Below are 26,935 nucleotides of genomic sequence, written 5' to 3'. Positions count from 1 at the left end.
TTTGTTATTTTGCTGCCGTGTAGCTAACACAAGCCACAGGCTTAGGGGGGTAACAAGAAACGACATTATATAAAACCTTATAGACTTTAAAGTACAGCTGTCACTGAAAATAAATAATTTAAATTAAATTACAACCTAACTTGTATGCAGCTTGTATGGTATAAACTTCATATCTATTGACTTTCTACATATTATACTTATGTAAAATAACCTACTATGTAATCATTACGACCAACGGAAACCGTAGAACAATCCATCTCAAATCCGCATTTAACATTACCATAAATCTAAGAAATTGCACTTAAAGATGACTCCACAAAGTTTCTCACTTAAATTCCGAACTGCTTTTTAAAAGTCATTCGATGCGTTTCAAATTTGGAACGTTTTCTACGACGGCGGTTGCTCGAAAGGAGGTGGTCGCACGGAGTCCAACCGTCAGTGCGGCTGCAAGGAGTTGAGGATGTTCATGTTGATGGCGTGCTGGTGGCTCGGGGGGCCGCCGAGGAAGCTGAGCTGCGGGCGGGTGGCGGCGGCCATGGCGGCGAACAGGGGGGGCGCGCCCCCGCCCCCAAACAGGGCGAAGGAGGGGGGTAACAGGGGGCGCGCGGAGAGCCGAAGCTTCTCGATCTCGGCCTCTTGCAGTCGCTTTGCTTTCGCGCGCCGGTTCTGGAACCAGATCTTCACCTGCAAGGAATACATTGAGTATGTGAAAAAACTGTATTTGTAAATGCAACAATCAACATGCATAAGTATTGAGAGTGACAAGACTTACTAAGCAACGAAATTTCTAGGTTCGGTAACCATGGACTTGGACTTGGCAGATATGCTCAGCACAGTTCTTAGGTCCATTACCTACAAACAGTAAATTGGGGCTCCGGCGATACGTGCCTTCATCAATATCTCTACCCCACAAGGTCATCGTCATCGTCATTCGTTGCCCAGGATATAATTATATATTAAGGCTGTCACTAAAGCTAGAAGAAAATCAGAATCTGTCAAATCTAGTGAGGGGGGTTGAGGTATGCGGGGCGTTCTCCGGACAATGACATGAAATTTTAACATAGTACTCGAAAACATTAAAGTGAAGACATGCCACTTTGTTAAACATATACTAAGTAAGTAATATTGTTTTGTAAGTGATACGAAAATATTTATTTTTATTTGAAAGTATTTTTAATATTTAATCATTAATTATAAAAAGTCGTGCCCGTGCCGATATTTATACAGGTTGTTGCAAAAAGGGTATACTAAACTAAGCCGAAACCTACGTGTGCAGCATGTTATTGATGTTATGTCTAAAACCCTGGAAATGAAATCAGAATGTAAAAATTCGCGTTTTTTTTTTCGCGAATAAAGTATAGCCTCACTTGGGGGCAGATTTTAATATAAGAGGGACTACAGGGTGTTGTATTAAAAAAAGTATAGTTAGCCGAAAGGGCGTTACTCTGAATAACTTTTATCCTACGTATTTTTTTATATTGGTGAAAAAAAAAACGCTTCTCCATATATTTTTTTTTGGTCACGTGACCTTTTAGTTAGACGACCTGTTTTATTTTGGTGTTTTAAAAGCAGAACAGTAGTTTGCAGAACTCTGCATATACAGGGTGTCGCAAAAGGTTACGTAGCTGGCAAAGGTGGTGATATGGGGTGGTCTGGGTGAGGTATAATATGTACTTAAGTATGTGTATTTTGGATATGATAGAAATAATATTTTTGTTTCTTAAAACCAAAAAAAAATAAAACCTTGTTGCGCTCTTTTGCTCACTGTAAGTACCTACAAATATTGCTGTATTAAAAAAATTGCGGTTTTGTAATAACGATTATAAAAAAAGTTATTTTCAAGTCAAGGAGTCAGTACCTAGTTAATTACAATTTCAGTCAACACCAGGTGAACTGAAAAAAAATAGATAGTTCTAATTATTCTATCATCACTTTAGATCGCAAACATTGTAACTCCACTTTTCTCGGCGAAAAGTCAATTAGTGTCAGTTGGTGTCAATTAGGGCATGCAATACCGGAATAATTTTCAATACCGGTATTGAGTTTCGGTATTACTACTTCGGGATTCCGGTACTAATACCGGTATTAGACTTTCTTGTTGTCATAAATGGCAAATATTGTGTTTAAAGGACTATAGGCCAAAATTAAACAAGAAAAGGCAATCAAATTCTGTAATTATAGATATAGATTTCTACGACAATTGAGTATTAGAGTTAAAATGATAGATTTGAAAAAAAAAATTTGGTGTCGGTTTACGCATGGGCAACAGTAGATTTCCAACGGCCAAAAACTACATTAAACTATTGGAAACAAGTGCGCTTTCATAGTATATAAGAACACAAGGCTAACTATACCTTAATCGCTTTATTTATAGCCTAAAAAGTCCGATTCCGGTATTACTTCAATACCGGTATTAACTTTCAATACTGGTATTGAAAAATACTTATTTTTTTTCCGGGTTCCCGGTATTGCGGTATTGTATGCCCTAGTGTCAAAAGAAACGTTTTTTGAATTTACATGTTTTGTTTTACTCTTTATTCGAAAATAAAACTGTATTCCGCATTTTACAATTTGTTTTCCTCTAAACCAGAAACCGTGATTTTTAAACAAGAAAATTTAGTAATTCCCTCTATTCCCATATACAACGTGCGATGTAGGCGAGCGTGAACGAAAACTATGCAATAAGCCTTTCTTTTTATTACTACTTTACTAAAATAAAATAACATACTCAACAATGTTAATATTTTTTTTTTGCAATATTGTAAAATAAAATCTAATTATTAACATGAATTTCAACTTTTTTTTGCATCTATGCGTCGAATGACGGCATGACGGCTGCTGCAGCTACGTGCTGTCCAGACCTCCAACCAATCCCACCAGTACTGCAGGTTGCGTCGAATACGAGCCATTCTCTTCGACTTGACAAAACAGGTGCTCCTGGAAGGGCCATAAATCGCACGGCACCCGTACCGTATAGAGCAGCGATGCACAGACCGCGGCCCGCGGGCCGCATGCGGCCCGCCGGTCGGATACTGGTGGCCCGCCGACAGCAAAAATAATACTCTGGTACATTCGAAAAATATTTAATTCAAAAAAAAACTTCGGTCATAAAAAAATATGTTTGAAAAGTACTCAATCACAGGCAATTCAAACAATTCCTTGATCACTTCGAAAGCGAATATAGGGATTTATTGTATTACCTGTACAGAAATAAGGTGGCTAAAGTCGTGGATTGACACTGGAACGATTTCTTAATTTCGAAATTCAAAACGACCGAATGGCGTATTGTTTAGTGACCCTGACTACTGAGCCGAAGGTCCCGGGTTCGATTTCCGGCTGGGGCAGATATTTGTTTAAACACAGATATTTGTTCTCGGGTCTTGGATGTGCCCGTAAAATGGCAATAGGCCCGCCCCCTATTACATTGGGATTTAAACAACACTGGCGAAAAGTGGGTGCAGCAATGCACCTCTGCCTACCCCGCAAGGGAGTACATTAGTACAAGGCGTGAGAGTGTATGTATGTGTGTATATATGTAGATAAAGTCGCACTTAACCGCTTTTTTTGCAAAGCTTCTTAAATACCTTCATAGATTTAAAAAAATATGTACATTTTAGTTCTTCAATTTTTAAAAGTACTTATACTTTTGAACACCCTTTAGTGTACAGACTACCACATCTTAAAATATATATTATAAAAAATTACGGTTTTTGGTTTCAAATAATACAAATTGAGAACTTAATTTTCAACACCCTGTATATTGTGTAGCTTACCTAGCATACACAACCGTTAAAATAAAATAAAGTTAAATTATTACCCCTCAGAATATAAACAGGCTCGCGCTTTGGCATACTGTATTGACCGTATAGTTCTTATTCGGAGAATCTAATAAGTGTCATTATGTGTAATGTTTACCTTTATCTATGCATCTGTAACTCTATAGTAAAAAATGTAAACAAATCGAAAAGGCGAAATGTTTTCTAAGAATTTTCGGCTTTTCTCCATCTAAAATGTTTAGAAAATTAACTTTTCATAGCAAATGCATATGTATTATAATATTTGCAGTCATCATTTGTTGATTTAATCAGTTTTTGTGAAATATTTGATTAAAAATAAAATGGCGTGGGTATCGCTCCTAACAGGCCGCCACCAGGGCGACGACTGAAGAAATCTGAAATCTGTCACGGTGTCATCATTTTTAAACCGGAATTTATTAGTTTTTTGCAAAAAAAGTTGACTTCTGGTCCATTAAATCCAACTCTTTAAGGTAACTTTGTTAAGAATTTAATTACCTACACATACATATAAGATTCCATGAAAATGGGCCCTCTGATTTCGAGGGTTTTTTCATAATAAGTTGAAAAATGGCAAAAGACATGGTCTGTTTGCAATTTTTTTTAACATACTTATTATAATCCTGCACCAATTTCTAAGCAAATATCATGTTGAGTATACCCTCTGCTACAATATATATTTTTCTCAAAGTGATAGAAGCTACCGTTTTTCCAATCTAATCAAGTATATCAAACCGACTTTAGCATTTTAGGTTTCGTAATCCCCTTAAGGGGATCCCTAAAGCTAAAATGCTAAAGTCGGCTTGATATACTTGATTAGATTGGAAAAACGGTAGCTTCTATCACATTGATAAAAATATATATTGTAGCAGAGGGTATACTGAACATGTTAGTTGCTTAGAAATTGGTGCAGGATTATAATAAGTATGTTAAAAAAAATTGCAAACACACCATGTCTTTTGCCATTTTTTGACTTATTATGAAAAAACCCTCGAAATCAGAGGGCCCATTTTCATGGAATCTTATATGTATGAGTAGGTAATTAAATTCTTAACAAAGTTACCTTAAAGAGTTGGATTTAATGGACCAGAAGTCAACTTTTTTTGCAAAAAACTAATAAATTCCGGTTTAAAAATGATGACACCGTGACAGATTTCAGATTTCTTCAGTCGTCGCCCTGGTGGCGGCCTGTTAGGAGCGATACCCACGCCATTTTATTTTTTATCAAATATTTCACAAAAACTGATTAAATCAACAAATTATGACTACAAGTATTATAATACATATGCATTTGCTATGGAAAGTTAATTTTCTAATCATTTTAGATGCAGAAAAGCCGAAAATTCTTAGAAAACATTTCGCCTTTTCGATTTGTTTACATTTTTTACTATAGAGTTACAGATGCATAGATAAAGGTAAACATTGCACATAATGACACTTATTAGATTCTCCGAATAAGAACTATACGGTCAATGCAGTATGCCAAAGCGCGAGCCTGTTTATATTCTGAGGGGTAATTTATTTTATTTTAACGGTTGTGTATGGTAGGTAAGCTACACAATATACAGGGTGTTGAAAAGTAAGTTCATAATTTGTTTTATTTGAAACCAAAAACCGTAGTTAATTAAAAATATATATGTTTTAAGATGTGGTAGTCTGTACACTACAGGTTGTTAAAAATAAGTAAGTATTTTTAAAAATTGAAGATCTAAAATTTACATAATTTTTTTAAATCTATTTAACAAGCTTTGCAAAAAAGCGGTTAAGTGCGACTGTATCTCGCCATGAAAAAAATGAAATGTTTACTGTAGCTATGAATTTTATGCGTTACAAGTGGAATAAAATACCCCATAATATTATGTACAACTATGTAAGAGCCTAGTTTTAAAAAAAAAACTCATAAGAAAATATTAAATACACAGGTTTTTTAACCCCTGAAGGAAATAGAGGGGTGTTATAAGTTTAAAGTAATTTTTAATGATTTTTTCAAATAGATAAATGATATACCATTTTTAAATTGCCATAAAATTACCTATAGTTATAGTTATAGAAAAGGGCAGGGCTACCAGTGCCCATTCGCCACTGCAACCTAAAAGATCTATAAATTATGACTCCCCATGCCGAGTCTCACTCTACAGGCCCAAGTCTTTTATAAACCTGATATTACCTATACAGGATGTTGCAAAAAGGGTATACTGTGCCGAAAGGGTTTGACTCAGGGGTTATTCTGAACAACTTTTGTTCTCCAAGTTTTGGAAATTCTCGAAAAATAAATTCGGTCTCTATAGTAAAAAGTCACGTGATCGAATAAGTTTCTATGTAAAAGGTTTTGCTACGTGAATTTTCAAAATTGTAGAAGAAAAGTGGATCAGAATGGCACCTAAATCCACTTTTGGCTAAGCTTTATACCCTTTTTTCAATACCTTGTATAAAATATCGTCAGCGTCACCTTAGATCGTAATCATCGTAACTCCTCGTGACCAAATTTTAGAGGAGACAAAAATACTGTTTTATTTGTAGTTCTAGTTGGCATACTACCCACCTAAAGTTTTTTTTAACTAGCCTAAAAATGATTTGTTTAGACAGTCTATCTTCCTGTTCAACCGCAGCCTGAGTGCCAGTGACTCAATGACTGAAAGGAGGCCATTAGTGCTCCTAAATAAATAAAGCAGGCCTGTAGATTATCTTTCAGTGTACCGACACATCTGATTGCTGTAAGAGCCTGATAAGCTCTTCGAACGAGTCATACCTCTGTGGTGGTACGGTTTCGACCTTTCGGACAGTCAGTTTGGCATCCGAAATGCGGATTCGAATAGTGGGTACAATACTTTGCGTTCGTTCACTGTCGGAGCAGGATAAGAACCACGGGCGAGTTGTTGCGCTGGCTGTTTGCTTAAAAATAGTAACCGCGTTCAACTCTATCCCCTAGAGGGCGAACCTTTAGGGCGGCTCTTGTATACCATCACTTGTCTTCTCTATCTCGTCATCTGCAGAAAATTGACAGAGGTCATACGTGTCTAACAAGTACATTAAGGATGCGAAAAGAGAGGGTTTGTTTTCACTGAAGAAGTTCAGTTGCGGAGTTCCACAGCGGTAGGTCTTGGACCCCTCTGCTGTGGAACTTGGCATACAACGCGGTCCTGCAAATCAAGCTCGCAAACGGCGTTAGCACAGTGCATTTTTCTAATGTCACACAGGTCGTGAGGTAGGCTGAGAGCCTCCTTCGGGGATGACATCCCAATGATTCATTACGAAAAAATTGCTGCAGCTGTGCTCGCCATGCAGTGCATGGGCTACTTCCGAATCTGGGGGGCTGTTGCAAAGGAGTCCGTTGCCTCTATACGGTACGGGTTCCGTGCGATCTATGATCCTTCCGGGAGCACCTGTCTTGTCAAGTCGAAGAGAATGGCTCGTATTCGACGCAACCTGCAGTACTGGTGGGATTGGTTGGAGGACAGGACAGCAGGAAGCTGCAGCAGCCGTCATGCTGTGATTCGACGCATAGATGCAAAAAAAAGTTGAAAGTAACTTCATGTTAATAAAATATTAGATCTTAATTTAACAACATAACATTGCAAAAAAAAATTAACATTGTTGAGTATGTTATTGTAATTTACTAAAGTAGTAATAAAAACAAAGGCTTATTGCATAGTTTTCGTTCACGTTCGCCTACATCGCACGTTGTATATGAGAATAAAGGGTATAATTACTAAGTTTTATTGTTTAAAAAACACGGTTTGGGGTTTAGAGGAAAACAAATGGTAAAATGCGGAATACAGTTTTTTTTTTCGAATAAAGAGGAAAACATGTGAATTCAAAAAACGTTTCTATTGACACCAAAGAGTACTTTTCGCCGAGAAAAGTGGAGTTACAATGTTTGCGATCTAAAGTGATGATAGAACTAGAACTTATTTTTTCAGTTCACCTGCTGTTGAGTGAAATCGTAATTAGGTAAATGACTCCTTGACATGAAAATAACTTTTTTTTTATAATCGTTATAACAAAACCGTTTTTTTTAATACAGCAATATTTGTAGGTGTACTTAAAGTGAGCAAAAGAGCGCAGCAAGGTGTAAATTTTTTGGTTTTTAAGAAACAAAAATATTATTTCTATCATATCCCAAATACACATAAGTACTTAAAAAAAAATACACACTCTCGCCTTGTACTAATGTACTCCCTTGCGGGGGTACTTACATGTTATTATTTTTCTGGTGACCTCCCCATATCCCTTTGCCAGCTACGTAACCTTTTGTGACACCCTGTATATGCAGAGTTCTGCAAACTACTGTTCTGCTTTTGAAACACCAAAAAAAAACAGGTCGTCTAACTAAAAGGTCACGTGACCAAAAAAAAATTATATGAAGAAGCGTTTTTTCATGAATATAAAAAATTACGTAGGATAAAAGTTTTTCAGAGTGACGCCTGAGTAACGCCCTTTCGGCTAACTATACTTTTTTTATTACACGGGGGCAGAGTTTAATACAACACCCTGAACTATTAAACTCTGATAATATTTTCGCGATTTTTTTACATTCTGATTTCATTTCCTGGCTTAGAAATAACATCAATAACATGCTGCACACGTAGGTTTCGGCATAGTATTAAACCCTTTTTGCAACAACCTGTATAAATATCGGCACGGGTACGACTTTATATATAATTAATTATTAAATATTAAAAATACTTTCAAATAAAAATAAATATTTTCGTATCACAAAACAATATTACTTACTTAGTATATTTTTAACAAAGTGGCATGTCTTCACTTTTATGTTTTCGAGTACTATGTTAAAATTTCATGTCATTGTCCGTAGAACGCCCCGCATACCTCAACCCCCCCTCACTAGATTTGACAGATTCTGATTTTCTTCCAGCTTTAGTGACAGCCTTAAGTACAGCTGTTGATACATCACTACACTAGTAGTGCAATCCCCTAGTTATGTATGTACAATACTGCAATAGTAACTAACAAACCTGAGTCTTAGTAAGTCTCAGTGACGACGAGAACTCGGCCCGCTCAGCGATGCTCAGATACTGCTTGTCTCTGAACTTCTTCTCCAGAGCCAGGAGCTGCTGCGTGGTGAAGGGAGTCCTCGGCTAGTGGTTCGGCTTGTGCTATATTTTGTGCCTTATGTGATACCTATTTTAGTATCTTCTCTGCGGAAGTATTACTTACTGCTCTTAAGGTCTAAACTGTCTTCCTAAGGTTGGACCAATTTCCATAACGCTGATCCACGGCTAGTTGCTGGGTTGACATATTCTCTTGATATGCAGGTTTTCACTCACCGTTAGAATACATGTTAGAATTTGACCCAACGTCCTCTCGAATGATAGGAAGAGATCTTACCCTTTAAGCCACCATGCAACGCTGCTATTAAGGTCCTAAAATAATTACAAAACCCCTACCTGAGTCTCAGTAAGTCTCAGTGACGACGAGAACTCGGCCCTCTCAGCGATGCTCAGGTACTGCTTGTCTCTGAACTTCTTCTCCAACGCTAGTAGTTGCTGCGTGGTGAAGGGCGTCCTCGGCTTGCGGTTCGGCTTATGTTTGCGGAGCTGGCACCGCACTACTGGCGGCCCGCTCGGCGCGCCGGCTGTGGGAGAGAGACGGGTATAGGTGGGTTGGTTCTGCTTGAAATGATAGAGGTGATGAAAGCTTAGGGACAGAAACAAAAGAAAACGCCAAAAAAACAAGGGCCACAATTTTTAATTTCGAAAACATGAGTTGAGAAAGTACTTGGTTACTAATTTAGCAAGTCTATATCCAAATCTAAATACAATATAAATGGTAGAAGGTAATCAGCGTTATCAATTCAATACGCTAAGTACCAGTTAAGCTAAGTAAAAATATATGCACATAGCAACCTACCTAAATCCCTCCCTACCTCGTTACAATTTCCTCGCATAATAAGGAAGCAGTTACCCTATTAGAACTTCTGAACGCACAACAGTTCTAATGGTGACTAAAATTAGGGCAGTAAGGAGCGTGTAACAGTCGAGAGACGTGCTGTGAACAAACCGACGTCTTTCTCTACGCGTTTTACACCTAGTAACGGTGTTATTCACGCTATTGGGTGGCCCAAGGGGTTATGTCTAATGAAGTATGGTTTTAAAGACGTCTATATTTTATTATGTGTAATTTTAAGTACCTGACTCTCTCGAATGAAACCTTTGTGCATAAGTATCTCCAAGGTGTAAACTCCCTTTCTAAGCTTGGATCATTTCTCCATAATTATCTAGATACTTGCGAACTTAGTTTAAAACCTTAATTTCTTTGTTTAAAATTCGACTCTGATTGTTTCCGTAAATGACATTTTATGCTAGCACATTTTTTAGTTTGACAGTGTTAAAATTAGAATTTCTGCCTTCAGAATCGACATCATTATCTACATAATATTTGTTTCAGGTTAACCACTAATAAAAATACATTCTTCATGTATTGGAAACAAACATTTGCATTCACTCAAATACCGAAATAAATTTGGTAACAACGTACTTAATTGTATTCGTAAAAACCAGCACCGAAACAAATTAAAAATATATGTCGCACTCAGACAAAGGGCAATGTAGACGGACAAATCTATTTAAATGTTTAATTAAGTATTTGTCGGAATTAAAAATCAATAGTCTGCCGATGGCAGGTCGTTCAACTGAGCCAGAGGGACAATGAAGCGCTATTATAACTCTATTATAGTGCTATTATGCAGCTGATGAAACGCGTAATCTCTGCCTATTAGTTGAAAACGGGTAATGTTCATCTAAAAGTACCTATGTAAGTTAAAGGTCTTATGTACATCTTGGAATATTGACCGTAATCTAGCCAAAGTTATAACAGATATACTTAACTTCAAAAATACATTTTCAAGAAAGGCTCATATCTTTTTGATATGTGAGGATATTTCATATACGGCCATCCGACTCCAAACTACCCAAGACCTGAGTACAAATATCTGTCTTTAAGCAAATATCCGCCCCGTCCAGGAATCGAACGCGGGACGGGAGCTTTGACATAACTATCATGGTCACTTACCACTGGATCATTCGGTCACTAACCACCACACTATTCGGTCGTCACGATTTTAGTTTTCCAATTTGACTTTGCAAGATTTGTGTTATTTATTTTTCTGGTGATGATAACTCATAATTATATATATATATTATAAATTTTACCTATTCCTGCGTAATGAATGAATCAAGAACTTATTTTAACCGGATAATCTTTTAGTGCTGAGCATTGACCTAACCTTTGTTTATTTCTATTGTCTAAACGGTAATTCAATCTATATGTTAATTCTTTAATTTCCTTTGAGAAAGTGGTCGAACTTAATTATCATTGTATTGATCGTCACTTCTGATTATTACTGACCTTATATTTACATACAAAATGTCGTTGTCCCGATTTCCGAATTGATTAATTTTAGATTTAATTAATCCAATTTCATGAATATTGAATGAAAACAGTTTTTATAGACTGATAAATGAAAATAAAAAGAAACAAACCACGTTTTAATTGTTCTAAAGTTGTATGGAACTTATTATTATAATTTATAATGCCTCATTTTACTTAAAAATATACACTGGTGGCGGTAATATTCTGATAGTATTCAGTATTGCATACGGCGTTTTCCGTTTAGAAGTAATTTAGTGCTATGCCACTGGAACTTTTTCATTGCTCACGAGTGTATATTAGGTAAGAATGTATAATTATGTCCACTAGACGTCAGACACTCTAAAAACTATGTGCAAAAGTAATTGTGAAGTTGTGAATGGGAACCATTAATCCTATCGTTAATCGATCCTAAGTAGGTACCTGGGTATAGTGGTTCATAGATCACAGCACTGGAGGGATATTCTAGCTTCCCAAAAAACGAACGAACGGCCGGTGTCATGCAATCGGCACGTTTATTAACGATCGATTTACATAAGTACATCAAACGAACAGAGCTAGAGCTAGAACAAGAGCATTCTTTCAACGTTGTAAATAGAATCTTCACTTACCTATAGTTACAAGGTTTATTTTTGCATTTGAACCTATTGATGAAAGAATACTCTACGCTTAAAGAATTTTATACAGTGGATAGAATGAGATTAAATCAATGTTAATACAAGATAGAGTCGTGGTTAGCACAGCAGTGTTTCGAAACTTAAAAGTTATTCGTTGGCTAGAGTGACCCCTCTGAATTATCCCCAAACAGATGGATTCACGTAATAAACATTCCGCGAGCCAGCGATGAATGGGTGACGACTCTCCTCGACCATAGACTAGGAGCCACAGACTAGGAGACAATCCAAAAAGGCCGCGAGAACCTTTCTCTGGGCCGTGATAAAATACAACAATTTCAATGGTCCCACCTGCCGACGTATCAATGCTGTGCTTCGCTAATGAAGATATAATATCCATCTCGGAACGTATTTATCCCGCGCGTCGCGCCGGTTGCATCCGCCATTTTGTAAACTCTGACAGTCCATAGACAATTTTGTGCGTAATGGCCGCCAATTAAGGGGCTTTGCAACGTAATAGGATTTAGTTGTCAATGTCACTGTTTAATTGGATTATTGTAATCTTTTGATATTTCGATTGTGGTGTATTGTTTGAGAGCTGTTTGATGTACGGAAGTTAATGGTTTTAATGTTCATAATTTAAACCGGATTATTTGTAGGGGATTTGCATTTTGCTACCTATTCATGCTGCATATTTGTAAGCTTTGTCTTGACCTTATAATTAGGTAAAATGGGTAAATTATTTATAAGTAATGGTAATATTTAACTGCAACTGCAATCCTTCTACTTGATCAAAATTGTATTAGCTAGGCACAATAGCCAACGACGCAAATATACTAAAATTACACAAAAAGAACCTAACCTATACACATTAGGAACCCCTTTTAGAAGTTAATTATTTCTCGGTGGGTATATAGGTAAGTACCTACCTAACATACATCGAAACTACTGAACTGAAAAGTAATAAAAAGTTAAGTACTATTTTAATTGTCCCTCGATTAGCTCCGGCGAGACGTCTTTCGAAGAAAATTCCATCATTTTCATAATTATGTCGATATATAAATGCCATGCCAGCTACTATTAATTAGTTGCGTGTTTTGGCCTTAAGTTTTTCTTCACTATAGTTTTCTTATTTGGGACATACACTTTCAGCTTCAACAATTAGGTAAGTAGTTTTATTTATTTTTAGGAATTAGCTTTAGAATTAAAATTTATAGCAAACTAGCTGTTCCCGCGAGCTTCGCTTCGCCTTAAAAAGTTTTCCCGTGAGAATTCCGGGATAAAAAGTAGCCTATGTTCTTTCTCAGGTTCTAGACCACATGTTTACCAAAATTCATTCAAATCCGTTCAGTAGTAGTTTTGGTGTGAAAGAGTAACAGACAGATACAGACCGACAAATTATCTTAAGTAAACACCCAATATGTAGAGATTAATTATAATTACATACTGACCAAGCACGAGCGACCATACGTATGATGGAATCATCTTAACTGAAATGAGGTAACAAAAACTTAGTGGACTCTAGCTGCACAGCACATGTCACCGCGGCACTAAACTTGTCGATTTTTTCCAGTAATTTCCATGGAACAAACTCACTCATGGCAGTATGGGCATGACAGCCGATCTATTAGACCATAGATAATTGTTATTTACCGGAAAATGGCCACACATCGCGTTCCCGACTGTAATTAAAGAATCGAGGCGTTTACTGCTCATTCACTCTAAGATACACCCGTTGAGTGGCACATTATCAAGTGAAAATAGGCTGTATTCTTTTAAAGATAAAGTTTCTGTCGTATAAATTTCAGGGACAAACAAATGTAGACTGAACAGATAGTGGTAATTAAGCATGCGCGGTTTGTACGTGATCGGCATTCGATTAATGTGAAATCTGTAATCGTTTAGAAATTAGACGCTTGATATTTCCTGTGGGTGGTTCTTGCACACTTTTCTTGGATCGTCTGTCTTGTAGAGACCGCTGCCAGTTTCCGAATTGAGCCAGTCAAAGCAGAACTTGAGTTCTGTTAAATACCGGCTGTTTTAGCTGAATTGTTGTTCTTCTTTATAGCGTGTCTATGAAAAACATATCTAGTGTTTGGTTTGGTTATCGCTTATCACCGTGGAGATAGGATTCACGATTCAAATTCATGTTAGTCATAGAAATAGAAAACCTAATAAAACTTATTATACTTATCTATATTAGGTATCTGTCGTCTAAATTTAATCTAATAAATAATATTTAAACTGCACGTTACGGTTAAAACGAGTTTGTTTTTCAAACAAAAAAAGTCCTCAAAATTCAATGTAATCCATTGAAAAAAATTCTACAAATAATCTTCGTATTAATAGGTACTTGCACTCATTTAAATGGTAATTATGTGTCTCTACAATTTGTGACTGAAAATACGCAGGCATTCTCGTACTTAACAAAACCATCACAAGTTATAGCGTGTATGTAGGTATAAATAGTTAAGTACTTAACTTTTTTAAAATTCAAGAAGCTCTTAAAACTAATTATTTGCAACGGACATCCATCAATTATGTAAAAAAACTCAAGCAATAACATTTGTATGCGAAAAATATTAATTATAATTCATTGCTTGGTTATTGTTTGTTAATCACTAGTTTGGATGCAGAAGTTATTATATGGCTTGAAATATTTTTATTCGTCCATCATAACTTCATAACCGAAGTTAATTAAGACATAAAATGGACTTCTGAACTTTATCAATATCTTTGCACTTTTTATGCTTCCCTTTGATGAATATTTTTAAATTTCTTTCTTTTGGACAGCTTTTACTGCTGGTGCTGCTGTTGAAAGAAAGGTTTTAAGTTTATAAATTTCTAAAAACTGTAATTACTCAAAAACTGTATGATAAAAAATAAAAAGACATTGCATTATCAGACAAATAACACCCAATGATGCCAATGTTGCAAACGACACACAGAATCTTCAGATAAGTACCTACTGCTTTGACTTTAGATTCTTGTAAAATTTTGATTTACTACATAAAAAATCAATAGAGCCAATTTTGGTTTTTAGGTACTTTTATTGTATTTTAATACCAAGAGTTGGTGATGTGATTCTGTAGCTAAACTCTCGCCTTGGCGTCGCCAACATTACCTACGCTACAATTTCACAATTTGTCCGCTTGGTTTTTGCGCGGCGCGGTAATTGGCGCTCACCTGCTGCCGCGCGGTTGGCAGCCCTGCGGCGACCAAATATGGCCGCCGGCGACCGTTCGGACATTTCGCTTTTTAGGACTATGTGACAAATGTGTAATTATTTATTTAATATCGTCCCAGCAAACGCATTTGGGCACAATTCGCATTCCACTTTTTGCGAATTTCGATTGGCGCTGCGCGTTTCCACTTTAAGGTCAGGCTTGTAGTTTTAAAGAGGATATTATGTGAAACAAGTTTCACTTTATTGCCTTTTCGGTAGTAGATGGGTCGGCGTACTCAGTAGAACATTATTGGACACCCATTAGAGCTGGGAAAAAGGTTGTAGGGCCTCGCTAAAAGCCGAGTTTCAAAATGACACCACTCCTCGTTAAAGAGAATGAAGTCATTGAGGTTAATGTAGGAGATTTGATTATGTACTTACTTATAAGTTTATCAGGATTGTTCAGGACGACCCCCTGAGTCACTCTCTTTCAGCTTACTATACTAATTTTGCAACACTCTGTATAGGAGCGTGGCGCTGCCAGTGGGTCGCGAAAGTAGCAACTCGTTTGTAGAGACATCCATAATTGCTGCTCGGTTGGGAATACCTCGTGCAAGTATTAAGCAAGCTTGCATGCTGATATGTTGACAAATAAGGTTTTTTCATCTTTTTGATTAACTTTCTCATAAGCTAATGGGGAATGGTATTTAAATGTAGGAGGTAAACTATTTACGTATATTTTACAAGTCATGTTGTTATACAATGAAATACTTAATGTAACGGATTGCTCGAACTCTTCTTCTTTTTAGTGAGGCAGTGACAGACACTAGCTATAGCTTGGTTTGGTTGGGTTTGTCACCGTGGTGAAAGGATTAGTCAAATTAGAGTGCTGAGTCTCTGCCTAGGGTCCGCCGAACCAACGCGGCAACGTATACCTACATACTAATCTTTCATCTTTATAATAAACGTATGATAATAATAATAACAATTACTTATATCCTATCCCGTTTGATATATTATTATATTTATGCAATAGTAGGGCATATCATAAATCATAATTATATTTATTTACATACGCATCGACAGTATCGTATAATTATTTTTATACTTTATGAAGGTACACACGGATGGTATAATTGAATAAATGTAGAGTAAGACCAGAGTGCCATTTACCATAATTTTCCTAGAAAGAAAAAAATATTTTTATCTGATGTTGAAAATTATGCGAGCCCGTTATTTAGTGCGATCATAATCAACTTTCTGGAATGAAGTTGATACTTCATTTTTTAAAATATTATGAGAAGTTAGTTGCAAATTCGTATTATAAAACAAATTTATGCAATCAGGGTAACATTTTGATCTAAAATTTAAAAAAAATTGCAATTATAAAATGTTGTTTTTCCATATAAAATTTGTTAGGCAAGTGATTTTTTACGATGGGGAGTAGATTTTTTTCGCGAATTTCCAAAAGTCGGATTTCTAAAGTTCTTCAGGGTTAGTAAGTAGTGTTAGTTCTGTAGACCCATTTTCAGCTTACTGTATTACTTTTGCATCACCCTGTATACACGTAATTTAATTTGTTTTTATACATTTCGTCGTGCTTTTCTGAATGTGGTATAGACATAGGTCCTTTGGAGCTAAAGAATGTTAAATTAAATTAGCTTACTTACTTCGTAATCAACATAATATTATTATTAGTTTTGTGTAAGTGACTTTTTGGGGATAAACTTTTGCAAATTAGTGACATTGCTTTTCAATTTATGCGCTCGTTACTTAGCATATTTTTATTTATAGTTTTTAGTATTACAATATAGTTTAATGGACCTATTCTCGTAATTATCCGCCCACGGTTGGGTTGAATTTCATATTATGTATCATTAATTAATTAAATAGGTTGCCGCTGCCGCTGGTTTTACCCATCATACCTACTTAGTTTCTTTACTTTAAATTTATGAATCAATTAATTTGACCAAATGTGTTGTGTTGCCAAAAGTAATGTGTTTTTAATAGCTGTCAACGATGTAAATTAGGAAGAGATTCATTATTTCCGGAAAACAGTTTTATTGGTAATTTAGTTTATAATAAGTAGCTATTTAAATTATAGCTGTCAATGGAATATGTTCTAAGTATGGTAGGATTAGGTAGGTACATACATGAATAATCTAGTTTCCGTAAGTTCACATTTCTAGGAAATTTAAGTGATCAGAGTCACGAACACAAGTTCGAACCTCCGTTAACGTTGCGTATCGTCAACTGTCACTGTCAAAATGTAAGGCAAAGTTAGTTCTAAAAGTGACATTTGTTTTTTCCATATGTTAGGAGGAATTTCACCAAACGCTAAACGTATTTAGAAGCCTGTCATACGTCTGTCAGTTAGTAAAAAATGTATTTAAAATTTGATTTAAATACGTTTAGTGTGTGGTAAAAGTGACCCTTCGTGTAGATTCGAAAATAGTATCCGATACGAATCCGGTACTCGCTGCACAGGTACCGTACCTCGACCACCACATTACGCTTGAGCCCCAGTTTCACCATACTCGGATAGATCATAACAAGGGATTACGGAGAAGACGTATAACTGATGATATTACAATATAACAGGAGTGTTAATGATCTAACAGACTATGGTGAAACTGAAAGGCATTAGTGCCAATTTCTCCATTCTAGGTTAGAGCATAACCAGGGAGTAGTGGTTAACTTTTGACACATGTGTCATGAATTTTATAAATCAATCCCTGTCGGTTAGATAACCGACAATGGAGAAATTGGCACTAAGTCTAACAAACATCCGTCAGATCTGTACTAATTACGTCAGATTTGACTTGAAGAATTGACAATTTCTAATGTTCGGTGGTGAACCCCGTAGATAGCTAAAATACATAACCATACACTATGTATAACTTGATTAGATAGTTTTACAGTTAAGAAGTTGTGTGTGGGCAGATAATTTATTTCACTGGGCTCTTCTATGCATAGTTATGCAGGAAGTACGTACCTATTCGTACAATAAATTTACTTGACACACTTGAACTTGAATGAATCGTTTCAATGGTGGTGTGTTTCAAAATTATTATTAACAGTAGATCAGCTACTACAGCAGAAAGTGTACTTCTTAAACACACGCGTAGGTTGCTACGGCAGTGACAGTATTTTCAGGAGCTAATTACAATTCAATTAAGGCACACGCCTTGAACAGTTATTTCTAGAAACGTTTCAACTGATCATTCATACCTCATACTATACTCCGGATATCACTGCATCCATCAACGTTATAACTATTATCAAGTTATTTTCTTGAAAGCATCACAAGAAGCAACAAACCACTGTCTATTTCTGTACCACATGAATGGGAATGTCAGTGACAGAACTCATAAACGCTCTTAACAAGAAAATAACGAGTGTATTGCATTATTGATGTCCACCACTATTATTGAGGTATCCTAGGGATCGATAAGAGAAATACTTATTTCTTTAGAGAAAAAACGTAACAATGTAAGAAGACCGGAGGTAGTTAAGTTTTCTTGTTAGTTATAAAAGGCTGGAACGTTGTATGAAGAGTGGAAATTACGCATATTTTACTTTACGGGTATGCAATGAATATTCAGACAGTTAATTTAAAGTCTCGATAAAAATAGGTTATACCCAACCTTTACTAGGGGTAACTTAGACTGCTCAGTAGGGGTTGGGTTTTAGATAGTTATACAATATACAATTATTGGTTTTTTGAATTCGTTTATGTTCTATCTTGGTTAATAGGTACCTACCTAGATAATATTTTATTATGTCGTGCTGACCGCAGATTTATAAAATTCCCTAATAGATTATGGTAGTGAAATTTACCCATCAACTTCAACATATTATTTTTGGTATCATTGATCAGTTCTATTCTATACCATAAATATATAGGTATTTTTATTTATATTTGTAGAAAACAAATAAATCTATAAATCACATATGGGGTCACCCCTTTAAAATTTCATTTTTTTGTGACACGTTGTTTTATGTACGGTGGCCTGCGCCTAAAAGTATACAGGCGGAGTTTTTAAAATAGCGATCTCAAGCTCACATGCTGATCAAGCACATCCACATAAACACCACTGCTACACACATCACACACAACACGTCCCCGGATTTATAACAGATGTACCTAGCTGGTCCCTTCATCATCAGGGAGCTATTTTAAAAACTCTGCCTGTATACTTTTAGGCGCAGGCCACCGTACCTACACCTATAAGATTACTACTCAGTTACAAAAAAATCAACTGTATATTTTTATCCGAGACCTAAAATAAAGGTAAGTAATAAAAACGGTACCAAAGCGAATTACAATGTAATCGGTTTCAATATTGTATTGGGTTGGCACTGGTTCGCTACGAATCAAATAATTGCCTCGCATTGATTCGATACAATTTACGCATTATTTGAAGTTATCGATTTATATTGGAGAAATTTTATTAATATTTTTGATAGTTTTATTATGGTTCATGCTAGTGATGAAAATCATATTTGGCTTTAATATCATAAAGCATAAGTAACACAATTTTAGCTTATTAAGTTATGGTTCAAATGACTCCATATTAAATATATTAATTGATAATTATTTAGCAATAAAAAAGGTGCTAAACTTATTAATAATGTCAATAAATCAATAGTCACGTTAAAAATAGATTAATTATTTACCTTTCGACAACATCAACTACCGACGTTAATGGTAGACCAGGTAAATAATTAATAACAAATCCAACTTTTTCTACCAAAAACAATATTTCTTGTCACCAGTTGCCAACTGGCAACACTTGCTAATGGTTGATGGACAAAAAGATGTTTTGTGCTATTTGTTAATTAATATAGTGATAAATGGTGTGTTGTCAACGCCATCTAGTGAGCACTGGCGATCGTTATTAATGACAGTTGAAGTTCTGTCACGGATGCTCAGGCGCAAGAATCTTGCTTGTTTCTAATTATTCCACTAACATTTTGTAAACATGTGTTTTCCGCCAAATTCTCTGTAACTCTAAACCTTTACAAATGAGGATATGTTAATTATTGTAGAGATATTAGATTTGATGGTTATTCTGGTGTGCAGAAAAATAGAAAAATAGAAAAATATTGTTATGGGTTTTGTTCCATGAGGAGCGGTGGTAGCTCAGTCAGGTGAGCGCCCGCTTCTCAAGCAAGAGATGCGGGTTCGAATCCCGGCGCTGGCATGTACCAATGAGTTCTTTTAACTTAAGTACAATGTATACCATCGCTCTTACGGTGAAGGTAAACATCGTGAGGAAACCTGCATATCTAGATTTAGCACATCTAGATATGTGAACCCACCAACCCGCAGTGGACCAGCGTGGTGGGAAATGGTCCAAGCTTAGGAAGGCAGTTTAGACCTTGGGGATATGCACAAAGGTTCCACTCGAGAGAGCCAGGTGCAGGTACTTACACCCCCACAGAGAATAGAATAGAATAGAATAGTTCCATACAGGGTCTCCCAGGGTAAAGTGTAGTGTACATCCCAATGATAGTGACACAAATCACCATTCTAAACAACTTTTGTCTAAGTCTTTAAAAAATGAGTCACGTGAAGTTTTTACTATGGTGAGTAGATTTTGAGTCTGTCAGTAATGCGTTACTCGAGGAAGCTCCTTTCGCCCCAGTGTGGTAAAGCCTATGGCCAGCTAGCAGTTTTAGTAAAAGTCATCATCTGCGTCGATACGACTGCTAGGTGATTCTGTAAACAAATCATCATATTCGCCGACTCCAAGGCTCATTCTGAATAGCGTTTGATCTAGATTAACGAATTTTAAAATTAAAAAAAGGTTGTTGCTCCATTGAAATTTTCTTGTTCACGTCACTTTTTTATTATGAGGATGAAATATTTTTTTTCGCAAATTTTCAATAACTTTTTAGGATGACGCCTTTAATCTTCCATTTTCGGCCCACTATAAATTTTCAACACCCTGTATAGCTGAAAGACTGCGCGCTGGTCATGATACTCATGATCTATTTATACCTATACATGGTGCTAAAAACCTCTACATTTTGGTTTGCAAACAATAAATAAATATCCAATTAGCAAACAAAGGCAATTGACCTTACATACCTAATGTAGTGTCGAATTTTGGACACTAAAGACCAACAAATTGTGGGAGACATTGAGAGCATTGACCTTTTCTGAACCTAGAGTTATGTTGTCTTACGCAGCAGTTTACTTAACCTAGATCTTACATAGTTAGATCAGTCGTCACTTACAACTGAACCATTACAGTCCATCTTCCTGTAATACTTATTTAATATATTTTGTGAACTAAACTCCTCACTGACTTTACTGATTGGAGTCGACGGGTACCTCGCATCGGCCCCTACATGTTTATGGTCCTTCGAGCCGGATTATTGTTGTTTAGCAACGTCATCACTATGCACTCGCCGGCGCTTGTAGCTGCGGTGTCTGCACCTTTTGTCACAGTGCAAGTTTGTCGTAGGTCATGATCAGTTGAGTATGATTCATCGGTCTTTAAGTTGTCTGGACTCCATTTTTTCAGCCACTGTGGACCATTCCACCAGATTTTTTCTTCAACTAGCTGTTTCGGTGATAAACCGCGAGTTGCACAGTCAGCAGGGTTTTCTTTAGTATTCACATAACTCCACTTTGATGCCGGTACTAAGTTAGTTATCAGTATGCTTCGGTTAGCAACATATCTATCCCATCTTGTTTTATCTCCCTGAAGCCACGCTAAGACCACTTGTGAGTCAGTCCAGCAGTAGGTTTCCAGTTGAAGGTCAGTTAATGCCATCTGACATTTGTTCATCAGTTTAGCCAGTAATTGCGCACCACAAAGCTCTAATCTCGGTAATGTAGTTTTCTTTTTCGTAGGCGCGACTTTAGTTTTTGCTGTCATTAGTGTAATAACGGCTTCTCCGGTATCATTCGTCGCTTTACTGTATATGACGCAGGCGAACGCCTTTTCGCTTGCGTCGCAAAATCCATGCAACTCGGTCACATTGTTATAACAGCTGATCCACCTCGGTATTGTTACATCATTTATGTTTATTATTTCGCTTCTTATCAGTTCCCACTCTTTCGACGAGCTTTCGGAAACGTTTTCATCCCAGTTCAGTCTATCTAACCAAAGTTTTTGGAAGATTAGTTTTGCTTTGACGGTCATAGGTGATAACCATCCTAGCGGATCGTAGATTTTGCTGATGTTTGACAGTAGTACTCGTTTAGTGAGCCTTGACTTTTGCTGAGGTAATTGCCAATTGAATTTTGTCAATAGCATTCCATTTCGTTTTTAGACGTTTCTTTGCCGATAAGTACGCAGAAGACATACAAAAGCTGCAAATGAACGATGACTACCAAGTAGAATTGATGAGGAATCAAACACTTATAATTGAAGCGGAGAATTCACTTATCAAGAGCCATGAGAAGTTTATCAACAGCCAATTCCAAACCATCAATAAATACATAAATGAAACTGAATCGGATTTTTCAAAGATTGAAAACCGATTACTTCAACTAGCAGTAATGAATGAGTTAAATGCTGAATCACTGACGGCGAACTTATTAATAGCAGACTTGAAACAACAGCAAGAAATGCTTACCAACGCACTTACTGACGTACTCCGAGGACACTTGGATATGAGACTGTTTACACCCAGTCAGCTGATTGATCAACTGAGTCATATTTCATCCACATTACAGAAAAGACTCTCCTTTCCGGTCAAAGACCTACGGAAAGACATAAACAACCTTTACAAGTTGATCTACGTCAAAGCGAGAATAACAAACTACATGCTATTTGAACTGCACATACCACTAATAAGCGATGACGAATATGTCTTATATCGCACTATACCGGTACCAATGAAAATTGGACAGAGTCAACTAACGATAAGGCGGTCCATGGATTACATTGCTACTAATTTTGTGAAAAACACTTACATAGCCATGGATGAATTAGAAGTGCAGCAATGTATAACAACAGACGATAACAATATATTATGTCACGCGCGGCACCCAATATACAACTTATACAATAAAGCGGCTCCGTGCGAAGCTAAATTGTTAAGTCAGGGAAATGCCTTACAATGCAACTACACTCAAGACACATGTTCGGAAAAATGGATCAAATTGCACAAACCGAATCACTGGATATTTGTTTGTTGTGATTCATATTTACTACGCATAATGTGCGGGGGTCAGGTGAAAACCAGTACAACATTGAATAACACCGGAATGATTGTGATTGGACAGGATTGCGTAATGCAGAAGGAGGATGAAATTATTTACGCATACAACACCTATGGAAACAATAGAGTGGATGTAGATACCGGGATACAAGTTCCTACTATAGACTCTACTAACAACCTGGTCACCGTCAATTTGAAGCATGTGGATAAAAACTTACAAATACTAAATTTGACTGAGAATCATCGTGAACTTGAGGAGCGAATTCTAGAGCAGAAGCAGCACGAGGTGACATTGAACTCGATATCCGTGCATGAGATAGGCAACTACGCGGTGTCGTCAATACTACTGGTGATAGCAGCCACAGCCGGATGCTGGTGGTGGATGCGAGCGCGCTGCGGCAGGAGGCCGGCGGCACGCGGCGGCGGCGGCGGCGCGGGTCGACACACTCACTCCAACCAAGGAATGGAGTTACAGGAGATTATGCACCAGAGAGCTATTCCTATTGAGTCGCAGAAGCAAGCGAACTCAAAAGGATTTAATTTTGATTTTTAGTTTTGATTATTTTACTTAATTTTTTGCTTTGTAAACTGATATGGTTCAGAGTTTTATTGTTAATTTTGTAATTAGCTAGGTAATATAATAACTTAACTTATATACACTTACTTACTAGAGATTTTTAAAACTTAAGGTACTTTAATTTTTTTTCCTTTTTTGTGCCCTTGGGAGCATGTACAGGCTACAGCCTTTTCACATACCTAGAGTTATGTTGTCTTACGCAGCAGTTTACTTAACCTAGATCTTACATAGTTAGATCAGTCGTCACTTACAACTGAACCATTACAGTCCATCTTCCTGTAATACTTATTTAATATATTTTGTGAACTAAACTCCTCACTGACTTTACTGATTGGAGTCGACGGGTACCTCGCATCGGCCCCTACAATTAGTTTTTATTATATTGAATCTATTGTTTTCGTAGGGATACGCTATAATAAAAATAAATCCCGATGATTTTTTATTTTATTTAGAAACGCCTGAAAAATATTGATAGTAACCTATGAAGTGCATGTTTATTATAAGTGCTATTTTTTTTTGTAGGTAGGTAGGTACCTCATCCTAACTAATATTATAAATGCGAAAGTAACTGTGTCTGTCTGTCTGTCTGTCTGTCTGTCTGTTACTCTTTCACGCCAAAACTACTGAACGGATTTGAATGAAATTTGGTATACATACGGTGTAGACCCTGGGAAAGAACATAGGCTACTTTTTATCCCGGAATTCCCGCGGGAAAACTTTTTAAGGCGAAGCGAAGCGCGCGGGAACAGCTATTCAATATAAAATAAAACCAACACGAATACCATGTACCTACTATTACGGTGACATATGATATGAAATCAAGGAACGTATTAGATTCTCAAAGAAATATTTGCATTTATTATATATTATGTTGGTACTGTACCTATGTATTTGTACCTATGCATTAAATATGTTTCATTTCCTACGGAACTTTTACCCAATATTGTATGATAAATTTCATAAATTATTTATTTATAAAAATTTAGTCGATAATGACTACACGTGTCTCTCTTGAGGTTTTAGTGTTCATGAAATTCAAGGTGGTTGTAGTTTGAACACCTTTATCAGGTAATTAACTTGTATAACTAGGGCCGTTAAGCTATAGCCTTATTTTCCAAAAGTGAAATCTGGCCTAAAGGTAATAAAGTAATGAACAATCATTGATTTCAGGATTAACTACGGCAGTCGTTTTTTAGCAAAATGTGTATTTCACACATTTAACAAATATGTACAATCATTGTATGAATATATTTCATGCAATAGAATAATTCATCAAAGTTTATGTGGGACCCTTTATATAAATAATTATAGGTACTATTTTAGTTTATGTTAATTAGTTTTAGAGCTCATTATTTCGATTTCTGTTTTATTTAATAAATCAACTCCTTTTTAATGGACAATTATTACGCCTACAAGTTTTGGTTATTAGATTGACTTATATACCTATTATTTTTGAAATAATTGGGCTATTGGGATAATTTACATCAGTAAGATGACCATGCGCCCAAAATTTTTGAATTCACTGAAAAAAACCTTTGAATGCCTACCGGCGCGGGGCGGCGGTTAGCGGCGGGCCAAATGTATTTATATATTATATGACGGTCGAATGGCGTAGTGGTTAGTGACCCTGACTGCTATGCCGAAGGTCCCGGGTTCGATTCCCGGCTGGGGCAGATATCTGTTTAAAGACAAATATTTGTACTCGGGTCTTGGGTGTTGATATTTATATTTAATATAGTATCTATCTATGTATTTGTGTAGATATATCAGCTGTCCGATACCCATAACACAGGCTCTGCCTAGCTTGGGGTCGGATGGCCGTGTGTGAAGATGTCCCCACATATTATATAAGCTAAGTACTGTAGGTAAATACATGTAATGTTAAATGTATCATCATCAATAATATTTATCAGATCAATATACTACCAACGCTACTTATTTATTTTTCTAAAACTTAATATCGTATTTGTACTGTTATTTTATCTACTTAACTCTTTATAGTACCTACCTACATAAGTGCACAAAATGGTGACTTAAGGTTCAAAAGAGTTTATTTTAACAGATGTGAGAGTTAACAACTCATTGTAAAAATATATCTACTTACCTAGGCTCACCGAAAATTGAAGTATTGGAACGAACTGTAATCAAACCCGCAATCTAATAAGAATACGAATTAAGTTTGCCAATTTACTCGTTTTACTGTAATAAATAAAAATGTAATTCTGCGATGCTCATGTCTACTCATGGTATACTTCGGGTTATAAGTATTACTAAGTATCTGATGCTCTTTGGGCGCGTCCTACCTTTTCTGAGATGCTCATGGTACAGAGACTGCTGAGTTACAAGTATGTATAACTATCTGACGCCGACTTACTGTTAGGCGAGCCGGTCCGGAACATCGGATTGGGCGCCATCCAGGGGAAGCCGGCGAAGGGCCAGGCGGGCGGCGCGTGGCCCGGGTACAGGCGCGGCAGCAGCGGCTGCGGCACCACCACCCCGCGCGCCTCCTCACCCCCCCCCTCGTCGCCCAGCGTCGACTCCACATCCTCGATATCAACATCGCTCTCATCACTCTCCAGCGCCGCATCAGTACTTTCCGCGTCGTTGCTCCCCGCGTCAGGCGCCTCCACGCGGGACCCTAGTAAAGAGTCCACGCTGAAGGATATCTTCCCTTTAGGACTGTCCTCCGCCCGGTCTTCTAGCGACGTCTTCATCTCATCTGACTTCATGGCTGCGGAGCGCAGCCCGACGGTCAGGCGTCCGCATGCAAATCGCCGTGACTCATCTAATTGCTAGTCTAATTGATTAAGTTATTTATTTTAATTTTATTATAAGTGCGTTCGCGCTTGATGCGCGTAAGAATTAATTACGGTCAGTCTGTGAGTCATGATTTGAAAATGATGCGGAAAGTCATGTTTGGCTTCCCAGACTCGTACGTATTAATTTGGTGTTTGATTCACAAACATACTAATTGAATTACACTGAACACGCCAACGAACAGTTCTATCCAAATCCGGAATATACAGTCACAGCCACTGCGAACTAATTAGCACAGCACTGTTTCTACTCGTTCGAATTTGGAACGTGTCGTTTGGAAACGCACTCGCAGCGGCAGCGTTCGGAAACGGTCCGCGAACGGTTCGCGTGGAAGCGCGGAGAAAATCGCGCTAACATTGGGAGCGCGAAGCAACCCGCCTCTGCCGCGAGCGGG

At 37.0% G+C, this 26,935-nt stretch overlaps 1 protein-coding gene across 1 annotated transcript; it reads right to left on the bottom strand.

Annotated features, from left to right (window-relative positions):
- Positions 1–58: 58 nt before the first annotated feature.
- Positions 59–26,935, bottom strand: LOC105383435 (homeobox protein XHOX-7.1). The gene is made up of 3 exons (XM_048630657.1): positions 26,099–26,935; positions 9,203–9,390; positions 59–684 (listed from the first exon to the last, which is right to left on the bottom strand). The coding sequence occupies exons 1-3, from the start codon at positions 26,451–26,453 to the stop codon at positions 436–438; spliced, it is 792 nt and encodes a 263-aa protein (XP_048486614.1). The 5' UTR covers positions 26,454–26,935; the 3' UTR covers positions 59–435.

This window comes from Plutella xylostella, chromosome 26, assembly GCF_932276165.1.
Source record: "Plutella xylostella chromosome 26, ilPluXylo3.1, whole genome shotgun sequence".
NCBI lineage: Eukaryota > Metazoa > Arthropoda > Insecta > Lepidoptera > Plutellidae > Plutella > Plutella xylostella.
The sequence above is the reverse complement of the archived record's forward strand: the minus strand, read 5'-3'. Positions and strand labels throughout refer to the sequence as shown.